The 20,045-nt window shown below is 32.2% G+C and overlaps 2 protein-coding genes and 1 long non-coding RNA gene across 4 annotated transcripts; 1 reads left to right on the top strand and 2 right to left on the bottom strand.

Moving 5' to 3' along the window:
• The first annotated feature begins 8,991 nt into the window (after positions 1-8,991).
• On the top strand, positions 8,992-12,870 carry LOC142522509 (uncharacterized). 2 transcript variants are annotated; one of them, XM_075625948.1, is made up of 13 exons: positions 8,992-9,385; positions 9,514-9,589; positions 10,376-10,581; positions 10,688-10,774; positions 10,882-10,974; positions 11,100-11,254; positions 11,401-11,485; positions 11,561-11,647; positions 11,717-11,836; positions 12,069-12,170; positions 12,251-12,417; positions 12,509-12,584; positions 12,707-12,870. In XM_075625948.1, coding segments are annotated over exons 1-12 (1,488 nt in total). In that variant the 5' UTR covers positions 8,992-9,076; the 3' UTR covers positions 12,510-12,584; positions 12,707-12,870. The 2 variants fall into 2 exon arrangements, with proteins under 2 accessions (XP_075482063.1, XP_075482062.1); XM_075625947.1 differs by having other exon boundaries at positions 12,509-12,626.
• A 286-nt stretch (positions 12,871-13,156) lies between these two features.
• On the bottom strand, positions 13,157-14,733 carry LOC142522510 (kelch repeat-containing protein At3g27220-like; the record flags this gene model as incomplete). Its single annotated transcript, XM_075625949.1, is given in 4 exon segments — positions 13,157-13,635; positions 13,727-13,746; positions 13,749-13,926; positions 14,581-14,733. Coding segments are annotated over 4 exon segments (516 nt in total), but the record flags the coding sequence as incomplete, so codon positions are not given.
• A 58-nt stretch (positions 14,734-14,791) lies between these two features.
• On the bottom strand, positions 14,792-15,676 carry LOC142522511 (uncharacterized). Its single transcript, XR_012814484.1, has 3 exons — positions 15,388-15,676; positions 15,166-15,321; positions 14,792-14,893 (listed from the first exon to the last, which is right to left on the bottom strand). It is a non-coding gene; the product is annotated as an uncharacterized LOC142522511 (long non-coding RNA).
• Between the last annotated feature and the right edge of the window lie 4,369 nt (positions 15,677-20,045).

Genomic DNA, 20,045 nt, shown 5'->3' with positions numbered 1-20,045 from the left:
TTACCTTTTTTCTGCAATATAAATTTTGTAGTCATTTACAATATGTATTATATTATTATAATGTTATTCAAATAAATGTTTTATTTTACCTTATCATGCATGTCTTTTTATGGAGAAACCAATAAACGTCTCAGCAACCTCTTCAAACAATGTCACCCTAGTTATTTCATTTTCATTTTGGAGCAGCATTGTTATCCGGTATAGGAAAAATTAATTGTGAGAAATTATACACAATAGTTAAATGTTTTTAAGCATTTAAAGTTATTTATAGTTGCAATACCTTGGTACGATCATGATATTCAGCTTCACATAATTGCTGCAATCAAACTCATTGGTAGTTTTGGTAACAGATTTGAAACAGTTATAACTTGCATCGTACCATGGGGTTGATTTATTTTCAATTTCCTTAATACATGTATCGATGTAGTAATACTTGCTCTATCAGTAATATTATAAGAGTGAACAAATTTAATTCCGGTTGTATCACCTTATGTCATCTTAGAGGCAAAAGGAATATACAATATGTTATCTCTAATGATACATGTTTTGGTTCAAAACAACAATTCATGAATGTAACATCACAATTACCTCTCCCAAAGTTCTTTTCTCAGCCATCAATTGTCTATGCCGAGTTGCTTTGATTTTTTTTTATCATTTTTTTCTATCCAATGTTCATTCGAAGTTTTCTCATGTTCATTTCTCTTCAGCATTTAAAAGTTGGTAATTGATAGAAGAATAAGTCAATCAAAAAACATATCATGACTCTAAGAGATAATACAAAAAGACAGAGAATATAAATACATTGAAGACACAAATTTCACATTCAAATAAGAAAACTTAGCAACATTTTTTGGGAAAATAAACTCAAAACAACAAATACATAGTATTCTTCAATCAAGAGGCATAACAAAATTGCGATGAAGAGTTATAACGTGGATGATGACATTCAAAGTCATGGATAATATAGATAACTGTATATCAAAGTTGTTACGTATTAATTATTGTAGAATTAAAATTGGAAAGACAATATGTGTGTGTGTGTCATATTTGTACCATGAGTTTAAATTTTCAATCCCATGATATGATGGATTGACCAACATCGTTGTCTTCTATGTAGAATGTTAGTCCAAAATAGGCACAATTAGACATTTATTGTCAAACTAGATGATTCTATCACTGTAACGCCCCAGATTCGACAACTGTCCTCACTGTATCAAGACAAGTCTTTCCAGCTTGCTTATGTCCTCTCACTCACACGCACCCTGGGAAACTTCCCAGGAGGTCACCCATCCCAAAATTGCCCCAAGTCATACACGCTTAACTTTGGAGTTCTTATGTGATGAGCTACCGAAAAGAAGATGCACCTTCGTGATATGAGTAGTACCAATCAAATCTTTTTAAGCCATCTTCGACTGTACAGTCCATTACATTGGACAGTCTCGGAATCTCTCTCATTCCGGTGTGGGATCGGTTCATTCATGTTCTCTCCACCTAGAAGCCTGCCAGGAGCCGCTCATTGTCCGTGCCACCTCATGGCACCGACGTTCACCCCCCACCCTCTTCGGCCCCGGACCTCACATGTATTTTAAAATACTACATTGGTACATATTAATTTTTAAATTACAAAAAGCAATAATTGAATTTTGGTATTGAATATGTTTAAGTAGTTGCCCTTCATTCAACACTATATTATCTCATAAATGGATTGTCATGATCTCCAACAAGTGTCAGATATTCGCATGTGAAGTATATATTTTCAAAATGAGATGTATATATAATTATTTTTATAAACTTACAAAGTGTTGAACAAAATTACTTCTTTCCAATGAACAATGATGTCATCTTGTTTTTGAAAATTATTTAATGGTCGAACCTGCTTGATGATGTCAATGATATATGTGCATATTTACGTTATTTGATTAAAAAATATATATGTAAATATAACAATAAATAAAATGGAAACTTACTTTGGTCACTAGTGTCATTTGGATTATTTGTTAAATGGTGAAATTCTCTTAAGCGAAAATTAAGTCGGCCTAAATTTGACGCTTCTTGCAACACAGTGATTAAAGTTTCTTTTGTATTATCAACTTAATACTCGGGTTTACATTTGGATAACTGAAATTTATTTGCTTTACGATTGGATATAATATAAGATAATTTTTGCTATACTTTAAAAGTTGTTCAAATTGTTGAATATGGTAGGCAAAAATCAAGTCATGCACCATAGTGCTATGCAATATCATATTCGTATTGTTAGTAAATAATTGGTAGTACGAAAAACATGCTATTATTTGTTTTTAAATAAATATAGCATTTGAAAAATAGTCACATGTATATCCATGAAAGATAATTTTTGAATGATCTTTGAGTTATGTCTTGCTGAAATTGATATCATTGTCGAATAATAAATATTTTGACCATTACATTTTTATTATGTTGGAATATATCAAACAGCATCACATCAAGGTATGCCATTGTTAATATGACTTTAATATGGATGTGCAAAATTTTTCTTTGGCTAGTGAGGTGGGTCGATGGTCTGCCATGTATGATTGAATTTGATTTATAATCGTTAATAATCATCGTGACAAATGACATTAACTATTGTCTTTGAAGGCATTTCCATTTATTTCATTAATATTAGCTATCTTTATCTTCAGCTATACCAATTATTATCTTCATTAAAATAATTATGTGATTTATAATTAAATATGTAATAGTTGTTTATTACTTATACATTACAAAACTGATAATAATTGAATATGTTTTGTTTGTTTATGAATATTTGGATATACTTTATAATAATCTATTTAGTATTTGAGATATTTATATGTGGTAAATTAAAGCACTTGGTGTAATAATGAAGATGAAAAACAATTTTATCTATTAAATTTCGTTGTTATTATTTTTTAAAATAATAATGTCAATAAATTGATTTTTTAAAGTGACTTCTTAAATTATTTCAAGAAATAATTATGAATACAATTGTTTGAATGTATTTTTCTCAAATTTATTTGCAAAATTTATGTGACGATGTGATTAAAATATTGAATGCAATAACTAAATACAATAAAGTAAAATTTATTATAATATATAATATAATATATTAGTTAGAAAACAATATATAAGGCAGTATTAGAGTTTTAAAAAAAATTCAATAAACAATTAATAAATGAAAGGACAATTTCGACAATAGACAAATCAACTCACACTTTTAAAGAAACTAGTAGCAAAGTATGTGTGTTGTATGTGGCTTACTAACTTGAGTATATTATGAATATTGGTCGCAAATTTGTAAATCAATATAGACACATAATTTTTCACAAATTATTAAATAACAAATGTTATTTCACGATATAATAATCATTTCAAACGACCATAATTTAATTTTTTCAATATTTTTCTTTTTTGATTTTTGAATCTTTCAATATCTTTTTGGTATTTTTAAACTTTTTTTTATTTTGTGATTTTTTGTTCGATTAAATTCAGCAATCACATCATCATATCTGATTTTCATGTTTCTTTTTCATTATCGGATTTGATGTTAATTAATATCTTTAATACTTGCCTTGATTTTTTTCTTGTGGACTTTATATTTTGTTTATTTGAGTCATTCACACTTCAGATCTTACTTCATTTTATTTTTTCTTGTTTTTTTGAAGTCTCGCTTGGTTTATCCACATCTTTCAACACCAATGACAACACATTATTGTTCTTAGTAACTAATTTGAAATTAAACTTGGGAGGTTTTCTTAATTAACTAAATCATACTTGAATAAGTTTTCGGCACACAAAAAAATTTAATGATAAAAAAATTCAGTCCAACAGTATGCTCACACAACTATCATTTATATTCCATCAAAAAACCTGTTATTTCCATATTTTATTCTTTCACAAGACAAATGACAAATACTACAACATCAAAATTAGTCTATGTTGCATTATATTTTAGGTTATGTGTCACTCTAAATCAAATAATAGTAATTTAAGTTTTTCCGTCAAAGTGTTTGATGATTATGTCTAAAAATAACAAAAATTTGAATGAATAAATAATAAATCATCATAAACGAAACAGACGAATCAATTATTTAAAATAATATGTAAAAGTTCATCTTATTATGTCTAAATATAAATAATAAAGAGTGAAAAAGATGAACACACATCTATATATCAAATCTAAAATGTAAATTAAACTTTTTACCTATATGGTTTTTATTTGTTTAAAAATGACATTCACTTCGACGTAATAGTCCAATTATTTATGGGTACGAACTTTGATTTACAATCATGTTTGAAAACAAAATTAGAGGAAAAAAGGAGAAATGAAAATAATTAAGAATCAAGAAATAATTATATTTTTATTTTTCAAATACATCATATTTTCTTAATATTTTTATCAAATAAATGACACTAAAAATATATCAATTAGCAACTCAATATTTCACTCAATTGTATAATTTTTAATCATAATAAATGATAATCATCATGTATACATTTCTATTTGGATTAAAAAGAAAAAAATATGATTTGAAATCTAAAAAAAAAAAGTTAAAACATAGAAAAATCATAAGAGTCGTATATAATTTCTTAAAATAATATAAACATAACACAATGATAATTGAAAATAAATTAAACAATTTTACATATACAATCTAGGGGAAATAATTTTAATATGTGTTATATTAAGTTTAATTATTCGGAAAAAATTGAAGAAATAATATAATAATGTGTTGAGGAATCATTATTGGTTGAAAAAAAAAAACGGATTCAAATTATCTGAATCATAACATGAAATTATTATAAAATGAAAAAACATGATCGAATATATCTAGGTCATGAGAATAATAAGAAGAAAAACATGTATTGTAGTTGCATAAAAAAAACCAAGAAAATTTTATCAATAAATATCATATATCCAAATGAAATTAAAATATGATTTTAAAAAAAATGTACTGCTAATTAAATATGTTAATTAAAATTGTTGTGAAAAATGAAGTAATGTAATCATTACCATCAGATAATAACGGAAATTGAAAATTTTGTGATAAATAATTTTACCTTGAATATGTTTTAATTTAAATGACAATATATTTCTGTAATGCTCGGAAAATTTAATCCTAGTAATCTGTAATTATTGATTTATAATTTGATATGATTATGAAAGGATTAACCGAGACACGATCTGAAGTAACGTGTAAAAATGTATGTGCGAGGACAGTACCATCGGCGCACATGCGCGAATTGGTCAGAAGGTCTCGCGCATATGCGCGACAGGAAGGCGCGCATATGCGCGAGCTGTGTGAAGGTTCAATCACAACTCCAGAGAGTCTCGCGCATATGCGCGGAAGGTGTTGCGCATATGCGCGAGTTGCCGAGAAGAAATGTGCGAAGACCAGAAGGTCTCGCGCATATGCGCGAGACGTGTTGCGCGTAGAGTTCACCATTTGCCTTGCTGCATGTACGTTGATGTATATATATATACAATGCAATTCCCTTCGTTCCTTCAGAAGAAAACCGAGAAAGGGTCAGGGGAAAGTTGTGAAAAATCCTTACGCCTTTTGTGAAAATCCGTCCGTCTGATTTTGAATCTGACTGCAGTACTGTGTTCATATCAACGCAGGTTACAACTGGACGTAAGTTTTACTACGTTTTGACATGTTTTGAAATTATGATGTTGTTGAAATTGAATACACGTCATATATGATGTTCTTGACATGTTAGACATCATCGAATTGAAGTCAGATTAAGAAACGGACTGATTATGGAATTATTATGACTTTCTGAAGTTAATTGGCTGAGATATGATATCAGATTGTATTGGTATCGATTATTAGTTGAGAGAATTATTATCTGGTGATGTTATATTGACCGGGATATCGGGATTGTGCGGTTATACCGTTGATTTTGAATTGTTGATCAGATTGGTATCGATTTAGAAGATGTATTGATATGATATCATTGATGTTGCCATTGCCAGATTGAAGAATTGACAGAGTTAAATTCCTGACCGAAACTACGAACGAAAGGTATAAGTCAATGTGGTATCGGTAGATCGACTTAAGTCGGTTTAGATTTGAGTTTCCCTAAATCACATACTTTATTTTATTGCATTGATATTTGCATTGATTTGATCGATGTACTTGTTTTCTTGATTAGTAAATAACAGGTATTAGACGAGTAATCTTGTGACAGAAGTGCCTGATAGTGGCGGGATCGCCACGGACACATTGCACGATGTCACAAGATAGTGTATTGGCGATAGTGCCAAAGTCTGTCATCGGATGATTGGCTATCGATGTGGATAGAATTTGAGTTTCTTCTATTACTGTTGATCGATGTCGTATCGGTGTGGATAGGATTGGAGCTTCTTCTATTACTGGTGATCGATATTATATCGGTGTGGATAGAATTAGAGTTCCTTCTATTACTGGTGATCGATACCATATCGGTGTGGATAGAATAAGACCTTTTTCTATTTCTGGTGATCGATACCTTATCGACGTGGATAGAACTGGAGTCTTTTCTATTACTGTTGGTCAATATAGGAATGCCAACTTCTGGAAACCGGGATCCCTAGACTAGGATTGAGTCTAGTCTAAATTGTGTAGCTACGAGTATTGTCGACAGTTTGATATTGGTTATGTTTCGGATTTTGATACATATTGTTGTTACCTGTTACATGCTTTATATTTGTTTATATGATTGCATGTTTCGTTGATTTATACTGGGATTATATTCTCACCGGAATTATCCGGTTGTTGTCTTGTTTGTATGTGTACATGACAACAGGTGGGACAGGATCAGGGTCCAGGAGATGAGGAGAGATCGTGGTAGAGTTGAGACTTCGGACTTTGATGTATATAGGGTTTGGGCACTTGATAATTAGATGTTGAACCTTAGTTTTACTGATTTGTAGACGGTACGAGACTTGTACTTTATTTTATACTGAGTTGTATATTAGTTTGATTTCACTACATTCCGCATTAAAAAGAAAAAAATTTTATGACCCTAATTACTTGATTAGTAAATTGATCCTGATGACGATTAAGAACTGATTAGCGTCCGGGTCCCCACAATTTCAATTGACTTGAATCTAAAAAACAATATTATAGATTGAATTTCTGAACATTTTTTTTAAAAAAATACACAAACTAAAATAATAAGAAGACCTATTTAGGGATAAATTTATTATTGATGAGAAATATAACACAGTCTAATGTATATGAATGTAACTTCATGATTCAATTTTTGTCCGAAAAATTTAAATTAATCTTTATTGATATAAAAATCTACATATCTAACAAATAAAAAGTAGATGAATAATGACTGAAGAACATATATTAATTGTAAGACCGAGCGCTTGCCGCTTTACCAAAAGCTATAGCTGGTGGTAATGGTGCAACTCAAATCTTTTAAACCGCACAGTAGCTCAAGCACCACGGTTCGATCGCTCTACCAAGTATGGACAATTATTGCACCCAACAATCTCCCTCCCAATAATTGCACTCCTTGTAATCAATGGGAATCGAACCCGTAACCTTGGCTCTGATACCAATTGTAGGACCGAGCGCTTGTCGTTTTACCAAAAGCTATAGCTTCTGGTAATGGTGCAACTCAAATCTTTTAAACCGCACAGCAGCTCAAGCACCACGGTTCTATCGCTCTACCAAGTAGGGACAATTATTGCACCCAACATTAATTTTACATAGATCAATCAAAGCAATACACATTAGATTAACACTAATATGATTTCGCCTATTTTGATTGTTTTGTCAAATCGAAGTACGTTACCTCATTATTTGGCTCAAAACAACTCAACAACTTCCCATGATAATGAAAATAATGATCATTGTTTACAAAAATTTATTTAAGTTAAAACTGTAAATTGAAAATATACATTATTTAAATGTGATAGTTTTTTTTATAAACATGACTGTAGTCGGAAAACTTCCGAGTATCCAAATTAACATAATAATAAAGAGATTGAACCTTGAGATTCAAGATGTAATTATGGAATTAAATTGTCCAACCAAAAATGAAGAGAGAATAAAATTCAAATTTTAATATCCGGCAAATAAAAAACTTACAAAAGTATAGTAAAAGTAATACATGTAAGTGGATTGACTCATCATATTTCCATTGAAATTGGATCCAAACAAGAATTTTTTTTTTGTCATTCGTTGATTATTAACGACATCTGAAAAACGTTTGGGCTAGATAAATATAAATTATTTATTAATATTCTATCAATCTCTCATTAGGACCTTTCAATAACTTTTAAATTTTTTAATTACATTTTCTTCAATAATTTAGATACACGTTTAACTTGCAAAACAAAATAATCAAAAACAAAAAACAAAGGCAAAAATTTGTGTGAGACGGTCTCACGGATCGTATTTTGTGAGACGTGTTTTTTATTTGGGTCATCCATGAAAAAGTATTATTTTTATGTTAAAAATATTACTTTTTATTATGAATATCGATATAGTTGACCCGTCTCACAGATAAATATTCGTGAGACCGTCTCACAAGAAACCTACTCAAAGACAAATACAAGCAAATCAAACTATATTGGATACGAGACATATTCATGGATATAGGGATTGGAATTGGATTATTTTACAAATACAACAAATTGTTTTTCATTATATAAATTATTGGATTAATATGTTATATATACCCGCGTAAACATGTTTAGAATATTATATGCATAATTTCCTTCGTATATATAAAATAATTAAAGGATAAAGATATATAAATACATATTAGATTTATTATATAAAATAATTAATGTTCATTAATATATTACTGTAATAGAAATAAATAGATAATATATTATGAAATTAATATTAATAATTTCGATTTTTTATCAATTAATTTTAGTTTAAGTCAAAAAATTTCACATGAATCTAGTACTTACGTTAATCCTTCCAAACAACATTATTTATGAAAAATGAAATTTTTATAAAAGGGTTTCCCCAAGTAACAATCCCAAACGATAATTCATTATCTGCGAAAGGCTTCCAATATCCAATTCTCCGTTCAAAATTTTCGATCCACATCGCATTCGACAATGGACTGTCTGCGCAACACGCATTGCATTTCATCTCCATTCCGACCTCCGCGTCTCCCACTCGTTCATCATTCTGGAATTTCGCTGAACGCACGCCGAAATTGCAGAAACATGTGCGCGGCTTCCAATTCGGAGACAATGGTAAAATCGAGCGAAATTACAAGCAAAAAAGAGGAAGAATACGCGGATTTAAAGTCTTGGATGCATATGAACGGACTTCCTCCTTGCAAAGTTGTTCTTAAAGATAGACCTTCTCATGATTCGATGCATGCGCCAATTCACTTCGTAGCTGCCAGTGAAGATCTCCGGGTTTAGTTTTGGCGTTGCCTCTTTATGTTTCGCCAAAAAAAAACGTGCTCTTTATATAAGCAGATATATTTGCAACATTATGCCACAGGAAATATAATAGCTCGCTAATTTCCTTGCTACTGTTATAGGAAGGTGATGTCGCATTTTCTGTACCTAATTCATTGGTAGTAACACTTGAGAGGGTTTTGGGTAATGAGACTATTGGTAAGGCGTTATTTCCGATTATATTTCTTTCCCTTGATTTGTGCTACGTTAAGTGAGTTTTCTATTTTATTGCCAAACTTGAGATTCAAATTTGTTTCTGTCATTGAACCTGAACTTAGTTTCAAATTTTATCCCAAAGTTATGCATTCGGTGGTGGCTTTGGCAACTCAGAAATTTGTGGTTCCTCCTGCAGTTTAGTAAGAAAACGTTTGCTTGTCTTCAACAAATGAACTGACACTCGTTGTTTTACTTTTGTCCTGGAAAGAATGTATATAACTTCTTGTGACACAAAATATACTTTTGAATCTTTTGTGCCTATTTTCTGATGCTGGGAAGAATATAATTGGATCTGGATCTCAGGAAGAAGAAATGGATCTTTTTATGGGGAATATTGTTTTGAAGTATGGTTTGGAGCTATATGCTTATGTTAGGTTTCCATTTTTTATAATACCCAACGTCCATAAACACATACTACATGTGAATTTCAGTGTATTTTTGTAATAGCTTTGGTAAGAATGAAACCTTTTATTGAAATCATGCATTAGGTTCTTGTCCCTTGTGAGTTGCGGCTTACTCATATTTTAGATGTCTTCCATATTCTTTTCGTTCCTGACCCTAGGCGTCAACATGCAGTTGGGACTTTGTTTTTCATTGATTCTTCAGTTTTGTTTTCTTTTGTTTTTTGTGATGATAAAGTGCTGGATTTGGTTTATTTCTAATCTCGTTTACTACATAAAATTTCACATTTTCCCAAATTATAGAATTAAGACTGTTGCATTTATGCAGCTGAGCTTTTAACCACAAACAAGTTATCAGAACTAGCATGCTTGGCGCTTTATCTTATGTATGAGAAGAAGCAAGGAAAAAAGTCTTTCTGGTATCCATATATTAGAGAACTCGATCGTCAGAGAGGCAGGGGGCAGTTGGCAGTGGAATCCCCACTTTTATGGTCAGAGACTGAATTAGATTACTTAACAGGAAGCCCTACGAAGGTATTTAGTCTAAGTTGAATGAAATGCGACATTGTTCAACTTTTGTGTGGCGATCATAATTTTTCTGCGGTGCAGACTTCTTATTTATCATGTTGGTGATGGTCAGGCTGAAGTCCTGGAGAGGGCTAAAGGAATCAAGAGAGAATACAATGAGCTCGACACCGTCTGGTTCATGGCTGGATCATTATTTCAAGTAAGCTGTTTTGTATTCTCTATAATTATTCTATGGGTTCTACCAGCTGTTTTCTTTAATTTACTTGGTATCCTCTTCAATCTTGAAAATTTGTTTACATTTGGCAGCAATATCCTTATGATATTCCCACAGAGGCTTTCACTTTTGAGATATTCAAACAAGCCTTTGTTGCAGTTCAATCATGTGTTGTGCATTTGCAGGTTAGCTTTGGACAGAAAATTACTGTATTTGCATATAATCTGTGTGAACTGTAACACTGAGGCGCCGTTGTGATAGTTCTGCTATGGAAGGTAAGCAGCTAATTTTAAACTCCCTTTCAATGCAGAAAGTCAGTTTGGCCAGGAGATTTGCATTGGTTCCCCTTGGACCACCATTATTATCATATAGAAGCAACTGCAAGGCGATGTTAACTGCTGTTGATGGGGCTGTGCAACTTGTAGTTGATCGTTCCTATAAATCCGGGGAACCTATTGTTGTCTGGTTATAAATCTTTTTCGCTCTCTCCCCCTGTCCCGCTAAAAAAGCATGGTTGTTGTGGGTGGAGGGTCGGGAAATTTGTTTTAAGTCTATTTTGGGCTTGTTCGTATGTCTGAGGATCCTCATTTTGGAGTTTCTTTTGTTTCTAGGTGTGGACCACAACCTAATTCGAAATTACTCATAAACTATGGTTTTGTGGATGAAGATAATTCTTTTGACCGTATGGTGATTGAGGTGATTTTTTTGCACTCATCTTCGCTATATTGAATGTTTCTGTCTTGATAATCACCTTTTTTTTCTGTCATTCAGGCGTCTTTAAATACTGAGGATCCTCAATATCAGGACAAAAGATTGGCTGCTCAAAGAAATGGAAAGCTATCAGTACAAAATTTTCAGGTATGAAGTTAATTTGATTGTACTCAGTTCCTTGAGGATTTCTTGAGCCAAATAGTACCCTCGGTACAGGTCTCCGTAGGAAAGGAAAGAGAGGCTATCATGGACATGCTTCCTTATTTGCGACTGGGATATGTTTCTGATCCTTCGGATATGCAATCTGTTCTGTCTTCTCGAGGGCCAATATGTTCTGTAAGTTCATTTTTGGGTTTTGTCTGTTTGTAGATTGTTTGGATTTAATTCAGAGTCAATTATTCGAGATGTGGGGATTACCTGCAATCATGGTGGTAGTGGTACCATTATATGAAATGATACATGTTGCTATGTGCTTAAGCATTTTACCCTCCTTTGAATTTTTGAATTATGTGGCACATGCTGTACCCCAAAATCATATTAATAAAAGAATTTATTCTGATAAACACAGGTGAGTCCCTGTATGGAATGTGCAGTTTTGGACCAACTAGCTGAGTATTTTATAAAAAGGCTTGCTGGTTATCCTACTACACTTGACGAAGACGAGATAATGGTAACTTTGAATGAGATTTTAGATTATTCTAACTTTGCATTTCATTTTTATGCTCCAATTACGCCTTTTACTTACTGTAGCTTGCAGATAGCAATTTAAATTCGAAACGACGAGTAGCAACACAACTTGTCAGGTTGGAGAAGAAAATATTAAAGGCATGCTTGCAGGCAACAGTAGACCTAATAAACCTGCTACCTAATCACTCTGTATCCCCATGCCCCGCTCCTTACGCCCCAAATCTGAAATGGTATTCTCTCCGTCTCTTTTTATGATTAAGCAATGTTTTATCTTTCTAAGCATTTCTTTCATTATCAATGTTAATTAGTGATATTCGACAGATTCTTTAATGTGTCCATTGTGTACCTTCTACTGCTGGAGTCTGGAAGTGCTTCAGATGGGATGTGGCTAAACGAGGTTCATGACGTAACAATAATTTGCGTTTTCCTTGTGGCTTTTGTAAGAATACATCTCATTCTTCGTTTTACACTAGATATGCTCTGGTACTGACCTTCATTCAATTCATAATCCTTTTTCAGGTCGATCTAATGGCTATAATGATCTCTCCAAGTAACTTCATTTTTTTTTCTGGAATACTTAGCTGTTGCATTCCATTTTCATGCATAACATCCCTCCTTCACTTTGTACAGTTGCTCATTAATTGTTGTGCTAGTAAGAAAAGTATCCACGGAGCATTGAAATACACGTACGAAGATATAGAAGCACACGAATCTCTGAACTTAGGTCTGGTCTGGGTAGTGTAGTTATATTCAAAACAGCAATAATTATCTATACACAAGTCTCATTAAATGGTAAAGTATTTTAATTGGGAACTGGCAACATTGCCCTCCAAATACATACGAGTTTGAAGAAAGGCGAGGGCATTAGTAGAAATCACTACGTACAAACCGGGACAGAAATTATTAAACTTGATGAAAAGTAACGTACAAATTGTTCCAGAAATGAATAAAATCAATTAACAAGATTTACTTGTCCTGAAATAAAAGGCAGTATGAATAAATCAAGGAAATCATTCAAGAAAATTAACCATCTCGGGGGGCTAACCCACTTCAATTGTGTAGGCAATGTTTTTCGATGCTACTACCCGGTAGCCACACCTATGGAATATGACGCAAAATGGCTAACTCTCTATTATCAAGCATACCTCTCACTCTAGCAATAATAGTAATGAGTGAATAAAACAACACTAGTTTGGCATATTTCATCCGACCGACCGACCCAGCACAAAATCCAACTGCCTGTGATAGATTGGAATATTGAGGGGGGAACAAGAAAGAGCATATCACGACCGCAATTTTGTTCTCCACATTTCTCCGACTACTTTTATTGGCTGCGGGTTATCGGGTCCTCTGTCTCTCTGTCCAGATGTAAAATAGAGCCACCCATTCCAGAAGCCAGCGAGTGTAGTTTTTATGCGATATGGAAGCTTTCCAATAATAGACCATTGCTGTAAAATTAACAGGAGGTTGAATCCTTGCTCCAGCAAGATGAGTATGCTCAATATACCATCCAAATCTAGCAATAAATAAGAACGTTACCAGTGTATCCAAATGAAATCCCCAACCAAGATCATTCTTTTAGTCACTGGGTGTTTCTCAGTTGTGCCTCCCACGATAATTATGGAGTTATTAAAAACCACCCAAGAAGATTCTATATGGGGGGAGTTTGGTTTGGGCATGGGGGTCAAAATTTTCCACTTCATTTCACCATCAAGCATATACACATCCTCATCAAGGTTCTAAAAAACGTGAAACGCTCCGAAGCGCGGATGTCGAGCTGAAGCGAAATTAGCACATGCTTAAGCGTGAAAAAATATTGTTTTATTTTTAGTGTAATTGTAATTATCTCAAACTAATAAATAGATAAAATAATACATAAATATGATAAAGTAAGTTTGATGCATTAATTCTCATATTTATAAAAGCATAAAAATCTCAAAATTGCAATATTTATTTGTTTTTGCAACTAAACCACATTAAAAAATGTTAAATTTTTGTCAAATCATTATGAGATATGCTTAATCATAATTAAAAATAAAAAATAAACAACTAAATTATAAACTTAATTTATTATTTTAAAATAAAAAGACATACCTTCAAAATAAAAAAATTAAAAATAAATAGATGTGATTAATTGTGCTTAAACACACTTAATTAAACGCTTTAATTACGCTTAATTCGATCAAACTACAATTTAACCACTTTTTTCCGCTTTTCTCCGAAACGGGACGTATTTGTCGAGCTTTAAGCTTAAGCGCGCATAAGCGGAATTTAAGCGGACTTTTTAGAACACTGATCCTCGTAGACCACCTAAAGCAACATTGGCAGCAGCCAGCAAGAAGCAATCTTGAGAAAATTAACTAAAGAACAGTAGCAGTGTGTAGCTCAAATACCTCGTGCCTCCGAGAACATTTGAATATAGGCGACCCTGGTTTTGCCATAAAATCACCCTCTTGACCACCAATAACATAAAGCTTCTCACCAACAACAGCACAAGCCCTATCGAAACACCAACAATTACGTTGGATAGATCTGTGCCACAAAATAATTTTAAAGCCGAGTATGAAAGAAACGATTTTCAATACTCTCAAATACCTATGTGGTCCTTGTCATTCCCAAATGTGAATTTGCCATTTCTTTTGGTATATCAAATCTTCCACTCCAATTATTATCAGTAAAGTTGTAGACATCGACGTGAGAATGCACCTAGTGTTTAAAAATAACAACACTAGATTCGATTCAAAATCGTATATGCAATAAGCAAGGTCATTTCATTGGTGTACACAAAAATAGTGGGCTGGTGGATAACATCACAAAATCGTGTGTGTGTATATATATATATATATATAGTTTTGATATGCTGTACACCTACCGTGCACATCTATGTGAGCACCGATGAGGTGTCACTCACCCATTGGATGTGATGAAATATATATATATATATATATTATGTTGGAAAAGATGGACCAAAACTCTACATAGTCGAGGGTTCCATATCCGGCAAACACATATAAAAGATTCTTGATCTGTATCGCGAAACCATCCAAACTAGGCACAGGTGCTGTTGGCATCTGCTCCCATTCTATTGATGGAGCTGGCAAATCGGCAAATGTAGCTGATATCTTGTCTCCGATCTGTAATAATCGAAACATACGTTTTAGAATAATCCACTTCCAATATTACGTATAAAAAAATCCGACCTTCTGGATTTGAACGTCGTCTGTGGCGTTTGGCGCCTCGGAAATTTTGTTAGATATGCGAAAGAAGAAGAAGATGAGGCCCAGAGATAATCCACCACAAGAGCCATCCCAACAAGAAATACAAGCGTTAAAATGACGGCGGCTTTGTGTTGGCCGGCAGATCTCGACTTATCATGAAATGCCATCGTTCAACAAGAATCTAAAGAAAGTTTGTTCCATTTGGATTTATATAAATCCAGGCCCAATAACGCAAATGCTCAAAAACTTAAACAAGCAATGGATTTCCTGGTTGATTATCATTAACACAAATCATACTCATTTGCTTTTTTTCTCTGCTTGACTCCAAAATTTGCTTTATTGATGATATCATTGATTTATGATAACAAGTTTGGCCATATAATCCAGAGCTTAAAGAACACTTTATTGATTGACCTTTTGTTTTTAACATTCGGATACAATAGTTAAAGCGAGCCTTCGTTAAGGAGGAGAAACCATATTTTTTTAAATTTTTTTAAAAAAAACTAGCAATAAATGCCAATTATATAATAAAAATTAAAATTTTGATTTCCTAAATAAATAATTTTAATCATTTTGTTATTTATTTGGATTTAATATCTTATCATATTAAACCAATAAATTAATTAAAAACTTATATAACTTACTTTCAAAATTGTTTCTCAAATTAAAATTCAAATTGTTGATATGCTAGTCCTTTTGTTTGGCTGGAAACACTAATATGTATTGGTGATTTTTTAAGTCCGTACTCTGCTACATGACTTTTTTACTTTTTGTTTTTGGAAGTATATATCATAGATAATTAATTTTATATCATAATTGATCTTTTGTAGACTAAAATGATCATTATTGATTTTTTGTTAAATATAATTTTAAAATAATAAATAAGATTACATGATAAATATCCAATAAAATCAAATAAACTCATATAATAAATATTAAAAATAAATTTTAAACTACATGTATAATTTTTGTAAGGCCCGAGAAATTTATCTTGTTAATCTGAAATGAGTTAGTGATTAATTGATGTGATTATAGACGAAACGGATTAGACCGAGAAAGACGAGAAAAGACGCAAAATTATGTGCGAGGGTGTGCCATTCGCGCACATGCGCGACGTGATGCGCGAGCTATACGCGGATTTGGCAGAAGACCCCGCGCATATGCGCGGCGTGAGGGCGCGCATATGCGCGAGGTGTCCAGTAGCCAAGGAACTATAACAGAACATTGCGCGCACATGCGCGACGTGAGCCGCGCACATGCGCGAGGTAGGCAGAGAGTTGCACGCACATGCGCGACGTGAGCCGCGCACATGCGCGAGGTAGGCAGAGAGTTGGGCGCACATGCGCGGGTTGAAGTCGCGCATATGCGCGAGCTGCCGAGATTACACGCACTAAGACTTAAGGTCTCGCGCATATGCGCCGAGTAGTGTCGCGCATATGCGCGAGACGTGCAATGCAAAGAGTTGTGCCATGTTTCTTGAGCATGCATGGGATATATATATATAGGTACAATTCGATTATTTCTTCAGAAATTGGAAGGAAGAAGCACCGAGAAGCTCCGTAAAATCCTTACGCCTTTTAATATTTTAGAATTCGATTTGTTCAAGATCTGCCTGTCTGATTTTGAATCTGAGTACAACACCGAGTTCCTAGCGACGACAGCTACAACTGAACGTAAGTTTTGTTACGTTTAAATATGATTTGAAATTATGATATTGTCAGAATTGAATAGGAATCATATATGGTGTTTCTGATACAGTGGACATCGTATATTTGAAGTCAGATTGAAGAATAGACTGTTTATGTAATTGTTATGATTTTCAGAGTTGATGTGATTGAGATTCAATATCAGAGTTGTATTGTTATTCAGATTATAAGTTGTACTGATACTGATAATGAATGGTGGTATTATATCTGTGATGTTGAGATTGACGGGGATATCGAGACTGTATTGTTATACCGTCGAAACATCAGTAAATTGATATTGATCAGATTCAGTAGTGATTTCGATTATATCGTGATATCGTCGATATAGATTAGATTGTATCTTGATTCGATATTGATCAGATTATGTTTGATTTGAGTATTGATCAGAATAGATTTTGAATTGAGTTGCATATTGAGATTGTGCCTATGCGATATTGTATTTCAGATTGATATGGACAGATTTGACTTCGAGACTTCGACTTCGTCAGACCGCGAAGACAAAGGTATAAATTTATGTTGATGTGGGGATTGCACAACTCGAGTCCGATTGACTTGAGTTTCCCAAAATCACATACTTTACTTTATTGCATTGATATTTGCAATTGTATGAGATTGATACCTTTGAGTTATTGATTTATGTATTGATTCATAAGCGGATACGCTTAATTGTAATTGAGTAATCTTGTGACAGTAGTGCCGGATAGTGATGGAATCGTCACTGGTACATTGCACATTGTCACAGGATAGGATATTGGTGAAAATGCCAAAGTCTGTGACGGTTAGGTCAAGACACCGGACGTTTGGCTATATCGGAGTGGATAGAATTGGAGTTTCTTCTATTACTGGTGTTCGATATGGAAAGAGCCAAAGTCCGTGAATAAGAACATACCACCACCCCGATCGGGAGTGTAGGTGGGTGTATGTTCTTATTCCGATCGGGATCCCTAGATTAGGACAGAGTCGAGTCTGAGTCTGAGTCTGAGAATCACGGAGAGTGATTCATTGCTTGATATGGAATTATGTTCATGATGATGATATATATTTAGAATATGATTTATTCTTGATATTGATTCATGTTTAGGATTATAATACATGTGATGAATATTTGATTCATGTTCCGATTTTGATACATGTTATGAATGTTTATTTCATGCTTTTATATTGTTTATATGAAAGGCACGTATACATGATTTATACTGGGAATATAATTCTCACCGGAGTTATCCAGCTGTTGTCTTGTTTGTATGTGTACATGACAACAGGTGGGACAAGATCAGGGTCAAGACAAGAAGAGAGAGAGATCATGATTAGAGTGGAGACTACGGACTTGGATTAAAGATAGGGTTTGAACACTGGATAATTAGTTGTTAAACCTTAGTTTTTATTGAATATAGATTGTACAAGACTTGTACTTTATTTATACGAATCTGTATATTAGTTAGATTCCATTACGTTCCGCAATTAAAGAAATTTTTTTTATGACCCAAATTACTTGAATTAATAAATTGATCCTAATGATGATTAAGAATTGAATTAGCGTCCGAGTCCCCACAATTTTCAACACAAAATTTTGAAATATAACTAAATAAAAAACTTTCATAAAAAATACTATTTTTTGTATTTGTGTCACATACTTGACTATGAACTTTTTTTATTTTCTTAAAATTTCATTTATATATTAAAATATATATATATATAGAAATTAAAAATTATAAATCAAAATATCACATACTAACAAATTTTATGTATTAAATTTATCTGATATATAATTTTTTTAAAATTGCTACTATGATCCGTTTTTAAATATCAAATAAAATAGTTATTCAATATGTGATACAATGAAACTAATTGTTTTAACTGTTATGCCTTAAATTTTATATATTATGATAGCTGATGTTGGAATTGAAATCAAGAATATAATTTAGTTCTGATTTTGGTTTTATTGTTCTTGAAAACCATGGTCATGTTTACGTTCAGATCTTAATGTCTAAATCTTAAACATTATTAGTATTTCATACATGTTTTATGATATTATTAATTTGAGTATGTCTTTTGTGAGACGGTCCCACGAATTTTAATCTGTGAGACGGGTTAACCCTACCGATATTCAAAATAAAAAGTAATACTCTTAACATAAAAAGTAATATTTTTTCATGGATGACACAAATAAGATATCCGTCTCACAAAATACGACATGTGATATCGTCTCACACAAGTTTTTGCCTATTAATTTTTGTTTATTGAATTTATAAATGTGTTATATATATTTTTTAAAAGTGCTAATAAACTCTTTAAGTTTCTTATTATAACTAAACTCTCCCAATTATTCTAAAAACTTCATATTTTACGATATTATTAATATATTAACATTCATAATTATTGATATAAATTCTCCAAAATAATTTATTAAACTCTTTTTTTTCAATTTTTAGTTAAAAAATCATAAAATATATTGATATTAAACTTCATATTATTATATTATTATATACTTATCATGTTATTAGGACATCCGCATTCGTTGCCGTTATAACACCCACCACTTCAGCAAAAATCGTAAGATCCACGTGCCACATACACATTATATGAACACATCTAATCTATCACATTCATTTTAACATTAACGCTCATTATTTATAAGTCTCACTGTCTATTCATTATTCTTATTTTACCTTACATAAATTCAATTTCAAATTATTTACAAAATTTAAATTATTATTAATATTTTTAAAATTAAAGAATCTTTATTTAATTATTAAAATATATTATTAAATTAAATAATATATATATATATATATAAAATAATTTTTTTTCATATATCTTCGTGCTATAATTTATTACTTAATAAAAAAATATACTAAAAATATAATTACAAAATCGTATTAAAAAGACAAATCGACCTCGACAAAAAAAAATCGAATCGATCTCGAGCCTCAC

This window comes from Primulina tabacum, chromosome 13, assembly GCF_025594145.1.
Source record: "Primulina tabacum isolate GXHZ01 chromosome 13, ASM2559414v2, whole genome shotgun sequence".
In the NCBI taxonomy this organism is placed as follows: domain Eukaryota; kingdom Viridiplantae; phylum Streptophyta; class Magnoliopsida; order Lamiales; family Gesneriaceae; genus Primulina; species Primulina tabacum.
Note: the sequence above shows the minus strand (reverse complement) of the source record. Positions and strands in the feature narration are given on the sequence as shown.